Source organism: Lithobates pipiens, unplaced genomic scaffold (genome assembly GCF_037356315.1).
Source record: "Lithobates pipiens isolate NorthernLeopardFrog02 unplaced genomic scaffold, aLitPip1_a1.2 Scaffold_25, whole genome shotgun sequence".
NCBI lineage: Eukaryota > Metazoa > Chordata > Amphibia > Anura > Ranidae > Lithobates > Lithobates pipiens.
The window spans coordinates 42437592-42453383 of NW_027507787.1; the positions used below are offsets into that span (position 1 = coordinate 42437592).

Consider the following 15792-nt stretch of genomic DNA (forward strand, 5'->3'; position numbering starts at 1 on the left):
CTGCGTTTTCCTCGGTAGGGCTTGGTATCCCCGTGGCCTCCCCACCCCCCCCCCCCCGGACCGACATGCCGTACACTGAACCTGAAGGTAATCTACAAACTAATATATTTGGTATCAATACTGTTTAATTATTTTACGTAAAACTTGAATATCCATTTTTTCTCTCCTTGTCCTTATATGGAATATTCCTGTGTCTATAGGACACCTCTGGACATAAATAAACATGACTTGTAGTTGCATCTTTGTTAAAAAGAATATCTTCCTGTTGTTATATTAGTATTTTGTACCAAAGGGTAATTATAAAATATCCTATAATGGTGTAGGAGTTTTCTATGTTTTTTTACATATGCATCATTAACATTTTATCTAGCATCATTTTATGTTATAGCTAATTTCGCAATTTTGTATCTTTAGGACATCCTTAATATTTACATGCTGTTCGTGCTGTTCTAAAAACCCCTGACGGAGTGGGGTTCCCACGAAACACGTAGGCCACACCTTTGACATTCTATACCAGGATTCGCACAACCTGGGTCAACCAAACAGTAAATTGTACCTTCTTTCAAATTGTAATGTTCTAAATATACCCATCTAAGGATGGTAAATAAAGTATTTGTGCATCTTTTTTAAAAAAAATACTGTGTTATAAATCATTATCTACACTCCACTGAGGCACATTCAAAGTCCCCTCCACTCCTCCCAGGTCCTCCTGCGTTCTAGCTCCTTTGTTACCTCCTCTCATGCCCGCCTTCAAGACTTCTCCAGAGCCTCCCCCATCCTCTGGAACTCCCTGCCCCAGTCTGTCCGATCAGCCCCTACCCTGTCCACCTTTAGGAGTTCCCTGAAAACTCATTTATTCAGGGAAGCCTATCCCACACCCACCTAACTGTCCCCGAGCCACACCCATCAAATCACACTCTGCAGCTATTACCTTTTGTACCACCTCCCCCTCCCTTTAGAATGTAAGCTCTATGAGCAGGGCCCTCCTGTACCTTTTGTATTGTACTGTAATTGTGTGCCCCCCCCCCCATACATTGCAAAGCACTGCGTAAACTGTTGGCACTATTTAAATCATGAAAAATAATAATAATAATGTGTTTCAAAATTTTGTTTCTACCAGGGATGGTGCCTCCATGTGAGTTTTAATTGTTTCACGTTTATCCCTACCCTCATCTGCCAATCTTTATTCCAGATGAGAGCTGTCTTTGACAACTCAGTCTTTGTGCCGGGAGTACATAGTGAGTGTGCTCTCAGCACATAAACATAGACCATCCAGTGATGCATATATGTGATATATAGGTGTTAATGCTCACCCTTTTGTCACAGCACACACTTGTTAGGTGGTCATAAAGGGTCAGTGGGGACCTCCTTACACAAAAAAAATGTCATGGGGGTACCCATAATCATTCACAAAAAAGTGTAAATAAAAACATAAACACCGTTTTAACAAGTCCTTTATTAAAAAATAAATAAAAAAGTTCCACCATGTAGATTCATGTCAATCGCTATGCTTGATGCCCGTCGAAAGAAAAAAATTGATGACACCTCTTGCCAAATGACAGCCCACTGATCTGTTACTAGAAATATATGGGAAGAGGTGGGCATAGAGGTGACATCTTTGCCCAAATATGGCCTTGGCCCGATACTTAGGCAATTATGTCACCCCCTCATTACTGTTCCTTTACTTTTACAACGCCAGGGATTTCCAGCCATGTAAGTGAATGGGCCAGATGATGTCAGTGGTTGGTAAGCACACAATGGGTGCAAGCACCAGCTGCTTCCTTAGCAACGGCTGACAGTAGGAAGCAGTCATGTTTATCCACAGTGAACATCATCCCTAGCAGCTTAGAACTGGTAAAATGCAAAATATAGAATTTTTGTTTTGTTTTTGGGTTGACATACATTTTAAACCTTGCCTTTTCTCTGGAATGCTACTTACTGAATTATTTTCCTCTCTCTTCCTCCTCCGATGACAGATTATGGTTACAATCACAGCAATGATCACTGCTATACCACATGGTATTCCAACAGAAAGACCGACTATCAATCCCTAGGAGGTAGAATAGGAAAGGTGAAAATGATAATAAATAATGCTTCACTGCTATTAACTTAAAGTGGAGTTCCAGGCTACGCCTACCTAATCTAAAATATGCTCCCTCACCCTCCTAACACCTAAGCTAACTAATAGGTGTAAGAAAAATGTATACACTTACCTATTTTACAGTATGGTCACATGATCTCCTGTCAGTCAGTGGCGGCTGCAAGGGAGAGGAGAAAGTGCTCAACAATGGCTGGAATGCCTGAGAGGTTCCTAAGGCTCATGTGTTGTTAGTGCTCTCTCTTCTCCCCTGCAGTTGCCACTGACTGACATAAGGGAGTTGGATCACGTGACTAGAACAAAGCATCCTGAAAATAAGTAAGTAAAGAATGGAAATCCAGGCACTGCCATGGGGGACATGTAATAATGCCATAAAAATGCTCGCTCTAAGCCCTTGTACACACGGTCAGAGATTCCGACAACCAAATCCGTCGGATTTTGTCCGAAACTGTTGTATACACACGGTCGGACAAAGTTGTCGGAAAATCTGAAGTGATGACGTTATTTCGTTACAACGGGACTATGTTCATGCTAGTAGCCAATAGCTTTGGTGTAGGAATTTGATCTGAGCATGCGTGACACTTTGTCCAATCGGAATTCTCTACACATGATCGGAGTATGTCCGATCGGAGCATTTTGACGGAAAATATTTCCGGCAAGTTGGAAAAGTTGGTCCGACGGATATTCCGACGGAAACAGTCCGATGCAGACCACACACAGTCGGAATATCCGACAAAACGCTCCGATCAGACACATTCCGACGGAATCTCTGACCGTGTGTACAAGGGCTAACAGCGCCAACACGCAACATCAATATGGCTGCTGTGATCCCATCCTTTTATAGAAAAATTACTGGTTTGTCAATTTCTTCAAATTACTGGCTTTTCTAATTTAGCTGACCAAGGGCTAAAGCTGGCCATACACTAACAGAATTTCCTTCAACATATTTTGTTTTAAAAACCTTTGTTCAATTTTCTAATCATTAGTGAGGGTCAAATCAATGTTCTTTTTGACTGCAGTGAAGACAAAATACAAAGGAGCAGGATAGAAAATCTTTCGAATGTGGTTTTAGTTCAGAAAAAGTCTTCCTTTCTTTCCCAAATAACATGTTAAAATCAAGCAAAATTGTGAAGTGCTTTCAGATGACATTCATCAAAATTTTTCATACTAAATGTTTGAACGTTTGTTTGAAAATCTAGTAGTGTAAGCGCAAACGCCCTAGGGTACCTAGAGCGACCCTGTATACCCATAGGCTCCGGGGAGGCCTGGGGGTCCCCAACATCTCTAAATACTACGTTGCTGCCCAGATCTCCCCATTGACCATGCTTCATGCAACCACGGATGTTCCTCTGTGGGTGCTCCTTGAGGTACCTGGTTCTGACCCGTGTTCACTTCAGGCACTCCTATGGCTCCCCAGGAATCTATGCCCTCCCTCTCTAAGCCCCATGCTGCTTCATGGTCTGCAGGTGTGGGACTCAGTTCGATCAGTTAACAATTTGATGTCCCCCTTCCTACCCCTACTCCCCATCACCCATAACCCTCTTTTCCTTCCCGGTCATGTGGAGCCTCAGGCATTCTCCTGGTGGTCTTCGGATGGCTACCCACAAGTTCAAAATTTTCTATCTTCACGTTCTTTCCCCTCCTGGGAGAGTATCAGGGAAGCGCAGGGGGCGCCGGTCACTGAGCATTATCACTTTATCCAATTAAAGCACTGGATTGGGGCATTGCGCCGCACGTCCACCTATCCCTTCCAAAAAACTTTTTTTGAACATACATGCCATCACTCCCCAGGGTCCCCGGGCCTCATCTCGGCCATTTATGCCTCCCTGAATGGTCGCCCGCCATCAGCACCCCTCTCTTATATGACTCAATGGGAAAAGGACCTTCAGGCCCCAGTAGACCCTGAGGATTGGAACAGAGCCTGGCACAAGGTCGCCAAATGTTCGTTCAACACAAATACCTTAGAGGCCGCATATAAAGTAATGTTCCGATGGTATTGGGTGCCTGCCCGCACGGCCCGGGCGTTCCCTGGGAGTACTGACAGATGCTTCCGCAACTGTGGTCAGCGAGGTGATGTCATGCACACCTGGTGGGCTTGCCCAAGGTTGGTGGGGTTCTGGTCTAGGATCTTTGGTTTACTGCAGACACTCTTTCATCTAACGATTCGAAAGGACGCTAGGCTAGCTCTCCTACACTGCCCGGTTCCTGGCCTGCGCGGCCCTCAACAGAAGCTGGCTGCCTATCTATTTATAGCGGCCAAGCGGACCATTGCCCAAGCCTGGAAGTCACAACGGGTAGATTTTCAAGGGGTTAAGACACGTATGACTGCTATGTTACTTCAAGAACGTATGTCCAGTATTGTCCATGACTCTCATGCTAAATTTCTGAAGATCTGGGAGCCGTGGATCTCTTATGAGTTCCCCACGCTCCAGGCGGCATGCCTGGGCTTGGTCTGAATTCTCCTGGCGGGGCGTCCGAGCCCGAGCTTTCCCCCCCTTCTTTTCTCCCCCCCCCTTTTTTTTCTCTCTTTCTTTTCTGTCTTCTCTTTCTCCCTACCCTTCTTTCTTCTGTTCTCTAGTTCTCTTCTCTCTCATTAGTAATCTCTCCCATTGCTAATTAAAAACTGCTACCTCCCATGGACGGGGGTGGCAGGAACAGGGCTTACTCGCAGAACATAATTAAGAGACGAGTTGTTTGACACTGAATCAGTCTGGATTCCATTTTTTACTCATCTCACTTTATTATCCTGAGTTTATTAGAAATATATTGTGATGGTTAGCCCTTTGGATTTATATTCATGATTAGTGGCCCCTGCGAGGGCTCACAAGGAGATGATTATGCTCTTTTGTTTACTACTGTTTATTCAAAAAACTCACAATAAACATATTGAAACAGAAAATCTAGTAGTGTATGGCCATCTTTAGACTATGCACTACATTATAAATTGTTACGTATTCCTGGGGATGAACATTTAAAGTTTGCAAACTGTGAATACTGGAAATTTACCCTTGGTAGCAAGCAAACCCAATCCCCACCCATAAGAGAGGACAAGACAGATACAAGGCTTTACATCAAGGAAGTAGCCAGCATGTCAGTAGTAGAGATGGCCTTGCGGTTCGCCCGGCGGTCAGTTCGCGGCAAATTTTGCTTGTTCGCTATTCGCCAAACCGGCGGACTTCTGGCGCTGTTCGTGTGGCGGACATATGCGTTTACATTGTGAAGAACTTTGACCCATGGCACATCCATCATGGCGTACAGGACAGTCAATTGAGACATTTCAGCACATGGACAATTGGACATACCCCCTACCTTATAAATAGACCTGATCTGGTGGCCATTTTACATTCTGTCTTTTGTCAGTGTAGGGAAAGGACGCTGTGTGGAGCAGGGACAGTCAATTTAATCACTAGCTATTACTATTAGGTCCACAAAAGTCCTTTTAAGGACTGGTATAGGTGTACAGTATATAGGGTTGTAATACACTTATACAGGGGCGGACTGACAACTAATGGGGCCCCCGAGCAATAGAAGCTCATGGGGCCCCCTTGGGCGCCACACCTTGCCAGGGAGACAAGGGGGGAGCACACAGGGGGAAACTGGAGGGAGAACGCACACGGGGACACTCACACACACACCACACACGGGGGGGGGACACACACAGGGGGATACACTCACGCACACACACAGGGGGGCACACACACTCACACAGGGGGGGAGGACACACTCTGACACACACACACAGGGGGGAGGACACACTCTCACACACACACACACAGGGACACACACTCTCACACACACACACACAAAGGGGGACACACTCTCACACACACACACACACAGGGGGACACACTCTCACACACACACACACACACAGGGGGACACACTCACACACACACACACACACACACACACACACACACACAGGGGGGCACACTCTCTCACACACACACACACACACACACACACACATGGGGACACACTCTCACACACACACACACACACACACATACACACACGGGGACACACTCTCACACACACAGGGGGACACACTCACACACACACACACACACACACACACGGGGACACACTCTCACACACACACACACACACAGGGGGACACACTCTCACACACACACAGGGGGACACACTCTCACACACACACACACACAGGGGGACACACTCTCACACACACACACACAGGGGGACACACTCTCACACACACACACAGGGGGGCACACTCACACACACACACAGGGGGATACACACACACAGGGGGGGCACTCACACAGGGGGGGCACTCACACAGGGGGGGACACTCACACAGGGGGGACACACACTCACACACCACACACAGGAGGACACACTCTCTCAAACACACACATACAGGGACACACACACACAGGGGGATACACTCTCTCACACACACACACACACACACACACACGGGGATACACTCACACACACGCACACACACACACACACACACACACACACACACACACACAGGGGGATACACTCTCCCACACACACACACACAGGGGGATACACTCTCACACACACAAAAACACACAGGGGGATACACTCTCACACACACACACACGGGGATACACACACACCCACACACACACACGGGGATACACACACACCACACAGGGACACACACACACACTCACACACATACGGGGACACTCACACACATACGGGAACACTCACACACACACACACACACACATATACGGGGACACTCACGCACATACGGGAACACTCACACACACACAGGGACACTCACACACACACGGGAACACTCACACACACATACGGGGACACTCACACACACACATACGGGAACACTCACACACACATACATACGGGGACACTCACACACACACACATACGGGGACACTCACACACATACGGGGACACTCACACACACACACATACGGGGACACTCACACACATACACATACGGGGACACTCACACACACACACTGGGACACTCACACACACACACATACGGGGACACTCACACACATACGGGAACACTCACACACATACGGGGACACACACACACGGGAGGGCACAGGGGGACACACACAGGGGAGGACACACACAGGGGAGGACACACACACACACAGGGGAGGACACACACACACAGGGGAGGACACACACACAGGGGAGGACACACACACACAGGGGAGGACACACACACACACAGGGGAGGACACACACACGGGGGGAGGACACACACGGGGGGAGGACACACACGGGGGGAGGAAACACACACAGGGGGAGGAAACACACACAGGGGGGACACTGGGTTGGGGGGATCCGGGGCCCCATGCATCTGTACCGCCACCCCCCCATCACTTGTGGCAGGCCCAGGCTTCACTTACCGGCGGATGCCGATAATACTTTTAACGGTGCAGCTCCCCGCCGGCCCCTGCACTCTTCTGCTGTGCCCGTATCTCATGCTGATTACAATACGGCTAACTCCGCGCTGCTCCCCGCCGGCCCCTCCTTCCCTCCCGTCCGTCCCAGGTGCTTGTACTGTATGCGTTGTGACATCACCTGGGACGGACGGGGGGGAAGGAGGGGCCGGCGGGGAGCAGCGCGCCGTATTGTAATCGGCATGATCGCGGCATGTGATACGGGCACAGCCGCTTCAAGTGGCCTCTCATGTGGCCGAGACCGGGCCCCTAATGACCTCGGGCCCTCGGGCGGCGCCCGAGTGACCGACTGGTCAGTCCGCCCCTGCACTTATAATATACTTTCTTTCAAATATAGAAAGTATATTATGGTGCACTGCTGTGCTGCTGAGTGCTGGCCGATTATGCAGCTGTCTTTTATAAGTGTAGGGAGGGACAGTTTGGTGTTTGGAGCAGGGACAGTTTGCAAATCACTAGCTACTAGGTCCACAAAGGTCCTTTTAAGGACTGGTATAGGTGTACAATATATAGGGTTGTACACGTATAATATACTTTCTTTCAAATATAGAAAGCATATTATACTTCACTGCCGTGCTGCTGAGTGCTGACAGATTCTGCAGCTGTCTTTTATCAGTGTAGGGACTGAGGGACAGTTTGGTGTTTGGAGCAGGGATAGTCTGCAAATCACTAGCTACTAGGTCCACAAAGGTCCTTTTAAGGACTGGTATAGGTGTACAGTATATAGGGTTGTAATACACGCATAATATACTTTCTTTCAAACATAGAAAGCATATTATAGTGCACTGCATGCAGTGCTGCTGAACGATTCTGTGGCAGTGCCAGCGCCATGGCTGAGGATCAGCACTGGACTGGCACCTCCGGAACACCGCAGTGGAACTCTGCATAGGTGGGGGTAAGGGCTGGGCAGAGGGAGGGGCTCAAGCACAGGTTGGCACACTGGGACACTGGCACAGGACTGCGCTGCCCTGACTGTGGCTCTGATTATCTCCTGCACCCTCTTCATAACCTGCCCTGACCTTTCCTCTCCTCCATGGCCTTCATGCGCTCCTGAATTGTCAAAATTTCACAGATAAAAAAAGAATGCTTGTCGTTATCGATCCCAGATTCACTTAATACTTTTGTTATGTCAGCGTCCATGTTGTGGGACTATGTGTGCACAGCTAGTAAGTATTTTGTGGCTGAAAATATGACCTGGAGGTTTTTAAGGTTTGCCTGCCATTAAAGTCAATGGGGCCCGCCGCGAACCGCACTTTTGGCCACGTTCGCGGTTCGCGTTCGCGAAACGTCACGTCAGAAGTTCGTCCATCACTAGTCAGTAGTCTGTGTGATAAGCTATTACTTTATTAAGGATTTACAAATGATATCTCTTATCCCTGCAATTAACAATATATCAAGTGCAGCATAAGGGATGTTAAAACTAGAAGAAGAGAACTTGTTTAATTTAATCACAAATCTATTTGAACGAAAACACCTTTTTTTATCTAAAGAAAAGATCCTTTCTACTAATTGTACTGGAGACAGAACGGCTATAAAGTTTTCTGTTAGGAATTTACAGTATAATCTAGAGTATCTAGAGAGTTAGCGTATTTGCTTTCTAAATCTGTCCCTCAATTATTCAACTGTTTATATATTTTTTTATTACAGAAATATGTATTTTAGATAATACATACATATTACCTACAATTACATTTTTACATTTATTATTAGCATAATAAATATGGTATTCAATTTTAAGTACTACATTTGTACAAACATTTGTTTAGGCATATTATATAATACCAGTAATTCTGTTATAGCAGTTAGCACTGCATTACCATATTATTGTTGTTTTTACTCCCCCTCTGTCCTCCCCTTTGATCCTGAATCCAAAACTATAAAAGCATTGCACGTGACTAACTACCACCATTTGGTATTATAATGTATCCAAAACAGTTGTCTACTTGTCATGTAACTTTTTTGTAAAAAAAAAAAAAAAAAAATGATTAAAACATTTATCATTTGCACCCTTTACTCTTCCGGAACTCTTTTTTGCCCCTTGTTGGAACCACTGAAGGTTAATTCCTAGGATTGCTCAGGCACTTGCTCAATAAAAGCCCCGGCTTTGGCAAGGATTTGGTTGGCTGCTGCATATCACAACACATCTTCAAATGCTGGAGAGAGCTTGCATATCACTTTTTACATTTCTGTCTCATTCTGTCTAGTGGTGTCAGTGACCAGCCAGAGCAGGAATAGAAGTTTAGCTAACTCTGGAGGAGTGGTTCATTTGGCTGGCCAGTTCTACCATGAGGTTTAACTACTTTTTTTCCATAAACATTAAGCATTTGTACTTGATCCAGCTCCCTTTAAAAGAATAAAGTTAAATTCTGCTTCCAGTAGTATGGCCTGACCATGTGTGTTGCATCCATATTTGCTGTAAACAAGCAGTCCCTGGCCACCACTAAAGATTACTGTTTGTAGATGGGAGATATGGTTCGCAATGAGGAATCCAGTGCAACAGGACTTCTATTTAGTAAAAATAACCTTCCATAATGTTATGCTAATATAACTGGGCAGAAGAGTCACAAAATGTGCTCATGCTGTAATTTGTAAAACGAAGAAACACCACAAAATACCATCTAATATACAGTAATGTGTACAAGTTTTAGGTAGGTGTAAAGAAATGTTGTAAAATAAGAATGCTTTCAAAAATATATATTTTAATTGTTTATTTTTTATCACTTTACAAAATGCAAAGTGGGTGAACAGAAGAAATAATGTATCTAAATCAAATCAATATTTGGTGTGACTACACTTTGACTTCAAACCATCATCAATTCTCTAGGTACACAGAGTGCTTGTGCACACAGTTTGTGAAGGAACTCGGGTGTTAGGTTGTTCCAAACATCTTGGAGAACTAACCACAGATCTTCTATGGGTGCAGGCTGCCTCAAATCATTCTGTCTCTTTATGTAATCCCAGAAAGACTCAATGATCCCGAGATCAGGATTCTTTGTTCTTCTTTACACTAAAGATAGTTCATAATGATAATGGCTTTATGTTTGGGGCCATTGACCTGCTGCAGAATACATTTTGTGGACAATCACATGCCTGCCTGATGATATGGCATGATGGCTAAGTATCTGCCTGTATGCCTCATTTCCACTTCATTCCTGATCCTTTCCTGTGGGCCCGATATGAGATCAAAACCCTGAGTGATATAGTGTCCCGCGGGTGGTTACTTACCTTTGATGACCTTAGGGGAGGGCCAAAACCTGCCTAATTTAATGATATTTAGATATCTTCAACTCAGTCATGCTTTTAGGTCTCAATTTACCCACCCTATAATGTTGGAGGTGATTAATGTTAAAAGTATATTGAGATCACCTGATGGAGATTAGCCCCTTTTGGCCCTTTATTCTATACTAGCTGACTTGGATACCTCTAAAGTCTCTCAGCTGTTTTTGGTGTGGCAAACTGTCATACCTACACTGGCTGATGATGATTGGGAAGAGGGCCTGCAACAATACCTTCCCCTGATGATTTCTACATGTGATAGATTCACCCATCCCAAGTTCTTACGCCGAGCCTACTTTTCCCCCACCCACTTGGCAAGAATCTAGAGTAGCAATCTGCCCCCTAGTGTGGCTCTGATACTGGTACTTTCTTTCATGTGGTATGGTTGTGTCGGCTTCTGGAATGGAGTGGTGAATTACATTAATCTTATTGGCAAAATATGAGTCCCTTCTAAATCTTTATACCTTTACTACTTGGCATCTGTGACACATTAGAAGCTTCCCAATTCAAAAAATTATTTGTCTTCTATACAGCCTTTTAAGCTAGAAAGGTGATCCTCCTTCAATGGAACCAGGTACACCCATGGACTGTGCAACAATGGAAGTCCTTAGTAAATGCAGCTCTGCCCCTATATAAGTTAACCTATTTGGGGCGTAACTGACTGAAAAAATCAATAAGATTAGGGCTGCATAGGTCAAAGCGAGGCAGTTGCCACTTTTTTTGAGCTATTGGGTTTGTTTATATGTCAATAAGGGATCCCCTTCAGCTGCTCCACTGGCCAAATCCTTCTTCTTCTTTTCTACTTATACCCATAACTTCCTCCCCCCCAGTCTCCCCCGTCTCCTCCGTCTTTCCTTTTTCCTCTACTTCCCCTCCCCCTTCATTGTACGCTATGGTTATCCTCACCAAATGCTCCTATCTTGAATAGTTGCTATAGCTGTGACATTGTTTACTGGTGAATTTTAGATTATTGTTTACATTATGCTTACTGTAATCCTTACCAGTCTGAAATTAATGTACCACTGCTGTTTTCCTGTATTTCTCAGCATTGAGGACATCATTGATTAGGCAACTTTGAAGACGGTAGATGCAGTGGTCAACCAAGGAAACTTAATGCAGCAGATGAAAAACACATCATGCATACTTCCCTTCCACATAAGAAGATGTCCAACAGTTCCATCCACAGAGAACTGGCAGAAATCAGTGGGAACCAGAAATACACATCTACTGTCCAGAGAAGTCTGGCCAAAAGTGGCCTTAATGGAAGAATTGTGCCCAAAAAGCCATACCTTTGACATTGAAACAAGGCTAAGTGACTCAATTATGCACAATCACACGGCCACACCCTCTGGGGCTGAGTGAACTAGCTACCTACTTTTGATTTTGCTACACAGATCTACTGGTAATTTTGTATATAGCTTTTGAACTGGCTGCTGGTTTGGTCCAATCATTTGGTATTGGTTATGTTATATAGATGCCACATAGTTAGTTATATTCCATCTTCTTTATAGATAGATATATACCTTTTCACACTCATTGAGACCTTTGATTAGTCATGGGACCGTGGTGCTACTTTTTGATACCATCGTAATATTGTTATGCCACGTACTCACGATCGGAATTTCCGACAACAAATGTTCGATGTGAGCTTCTTGTCGGAAATTCCGATCATGTGTATGCTTCATCGGACATTTGCTGTCGGAATTTCCGACAACAAATGTTTGAGAGCTGGTTCTCAAATTTTCCGACATGTTTGTTGTCGGAAATTGTACACAATTCTGACGCACAAAAGTTCACGCATGTTCGGAATCAAGCAGAAAAGCTGCACTGGCTATTGAACCTAATTTTTCTCGGCTCAACGTACGTGTTGTACGTCAGCGCGTTCTTGGCGATCGGAATTTCCGACAACATTTGTGTATGTGTGTATGCAAGACAAGTTTGAGTCAACATCTGTCGGAAAAAAATCCACGGTTTTGTTGTTGGAATGTCCGATTGTCTGTACGCAGCATCATTGTAAGCATTCTTTGCAAACATGCATGTTTGCATGCCTTATAAAATTGTCAACTGATATAACATTATATATGCCCCCCCCCCCCCCCCCGCAGCCAGGTTGTGCTTTCTTGCAGCTGGGTGGCAATGCAATTAGGGTTATCCATGTAAATTTTGGACAATTGGTATGTAAACGATCAATGTGATTGTTATTTTTGTGATTATTATTTTTGCAATAGATGTTGAAACTTATTGTTTGTTTTTATTTATGTATGTTAGATTTCCAAGCCCCTGAAGAAGCGCCAACGCACGTAACATGTAGAGCAATTTTTCCCTTGCCTCAGCCACCAACCGCATAAATCTTGGAAATGATCTAATATACAATCAAGTTTATCTTGTATCTGTACATAAGTGGTAACAATTGGTAGTAATGGTGGTATGAGTGTCATGTAAGGCTACATGCAGGAATGTTTTTAGCTATATGCATGTACATGCTGTTTAAACACTTTTCAATTAAATATATTATATTTTAAACAAATTGTTATGGGTGTGCCTATGAAGTCTATTCTCATTTTACATGTATCCTTTTCCACATTCAGCTAGGACATTGGCACACAGCTACTGGTGTATCTACAGTGCCATCCTGTGGTGATTCAGTATATCTGTCTTCTATAGTCATCAAGATTTAGCCTGTAGTTTTCCTGCCTGTGTAATTCTTACCCCCTTGCTGCAGTGCTTCTCCTGGTCCTCTGATTCTGTCCTAGTCCTCTGATTCATTTCAAATGTGTTGTTTGGCTTCTGCGCTCACCTACGGCCATTGCCTGTTATTCTGTGGCTTTACTATACATACAATATCTCTCAAAAATGAGTACACCCCTCACATTTTTATAAATATTTTATTATATCTTTTTCTGTGACAACACTGAAGAAATTACACTTTGCTACAATGTAAATAGTGAGTGTACAGCTTTTATAACAGTTTCAATTTGCTGTCCCCTCAAAATAACTTAGCACACAGCCATTAATGTCTAAACCGCCGGGAAAAAGGGAGTACATCCCTAAGTGAAAATGTCAAATTGGGCCCAATTAGCCATTTTCCCTCATCTGTGTCATATGACTCATTTATGTTACAAGGTCTCAGGTGTGAATGGGGAGCAGGTGTGTTAAATTTGGTGATATCCCTCTCACTCTATTATACTGGTCACTGGAAGTTCAACATGACACCTTATGGCAAAGAACTCTCTGAGGATCTGAAAAAAATAATTGTTGCTCTACATAAAGATGGCCTAGGCTATAAGAAGATTGCCAAGACCCTGAAACTGAGCTGCAGCACGGTGGCCAAGACCATACAGTGGTTTAACAGGACAGGTTCCACTCAGAACTGGCCACGCTATGGTCGACCAAATGAGTTCACATGCTCAGCGTCATATCCAGAGGTTGTCTTTGGAAAATAGACTTATGAGTGCTGACTGAATTGCTGCAGACGTTAAAGGGGTGGGGGGTCAGCCTGTCAGTGCTCAGACCATGAATCACATTGGTCTGCATGGCTGTCGTCAAAGAAGGAAGCCTCTTCTAAAGATGATGCACAAGAAATCCCGCAAACAGTTTGCTTAATACAAGCAGACTATGGATTACTGGAACCATGTCCTGTGGTCTGATGAGACCACAGCATGATCCCCTCCCTTCAGAGACTGGGTCACAGGGCAGTATTCTATGATAAGGACCCCTCCAAGACAACCACTGCCTTGCTAAAGAAGCAGAGCGTAAAGGTGATGGACTGACCAAGTATGTCTCCAGACCTAAATACTATTGCACATCAGTGGGGCATTCTCAAAAGGAAAGTGGAGGAGTGCAAGGTGTCTAACATAATGATGACCACACAAAATATTGACACTTTGGGCCCAATTGGACATTTTCACTTAGGGGGGTGTACTAATTTTTTTATTTAGATATTAATGGCTGTGTGTTGAGTTATTTTTAGGGGACAGCAATTTTACACTGATATACAGGCTGTACACTCACTACTTTACATTGTAGCACAGTGTAATTTCTTCAGTGTTGTCACATGAAAAGATGATTGTGTTGTCACAAAGAAGATGTGAGGGGTGTACTCACTTTTGTGAGATACTGTACATGTGCTCAATGTCACCTGCGTTGCCTAAGTGACTTCACAGTTCTCTGAGCTCCTATTTCCTTGCTATTGTATGTATTCTGTTTGACTTCCCATGTACCGACCCAGGCTCCGTCTACCGTCTGCGCTTGTCTGCCCCCAACACTGTGCCTAGCTCTGAGGAAGAGGGTGCACCCCTGAAACCTGTTAGCTGTACCCTGTGTTCTGTGCATGTCCACGCACTGTGTTTATGGCCTTTTGTTAGATGCATTTTGTGAGTACCCACTTTTATACAAAAATGTCTTAGGCCGCGTACACACGGGCGGACTGTTCGCCCAACTTTGTCCGCTGAACAGTGTTTCAGCGGACAGTCCGCTTGTGTGTGGGCTTCAGCGGACAGTTTCAGCGGACAGTCTGACGAACAAAGTTTTTCGGAATTCCCGTAAGACAGTCCGCTGAAACTTGGTTTGAGCGGACAGTCCGCTGGTGTGTAGGCTTGTTCGACAAACTAAGTGTCGCGCATGCTCAGAAAGGATTTACACGGCGAAGGTTGCATTGCAGTGTATTGGACGTCGTATTTTTCGTCCAGGCGTACGTGCCGTTCACGTCATCGCGCACGGTTTCAGCGGACTGTTCGTTCATCGTGTGTGGTCAAGTCCGCTCATGCTAATTTTGAGCGGACTGTTTGTCGTACTGTTTGACGAACAAAGTTGGGCGAACAGTCCGCCCGTGTGTACGCGGCCTTATTATTAAATTATCTCTGGTAATGCACTAGGTGTATGCACCTTCGGATTCCTTTCAGCATCCACCTAGTTTTTTGATATCATATATACCTTTCACATCACCATTTTATCTGACGTCTGTTTTTCACAAAT

General features: G+C 44.7%; 1 protein-coding gene across 4 annotated transcripts in view; it reads right to left on the reverse strand.

The window, feature by feature from the left end:
• Window positions 1-15792, reverse strand: part of LOC143930232 (uncharacterized) — a 109309-nt gene that overhangs the window by 18994 nt on the left and 74523 nt on the right. For 3 of the 4 annotated variants that reach the window (XM_077454369.1, XM_077454370.1, XM_077454371.1), the window contains one exon: window positions 1940-2050. The exons of the other annotated variant lie outside the window; for it this stretch is intronic. In XM_077454369.1, coding sequence (XP_077310495.1) covers window positions 1940-2050 — 111 coding nt within the window. The remainder of the gene's footprint in view (window positions 1-1939; window positions 2051-15792) is intronic. 4 annotated transcript variants of the gene reach the window in all.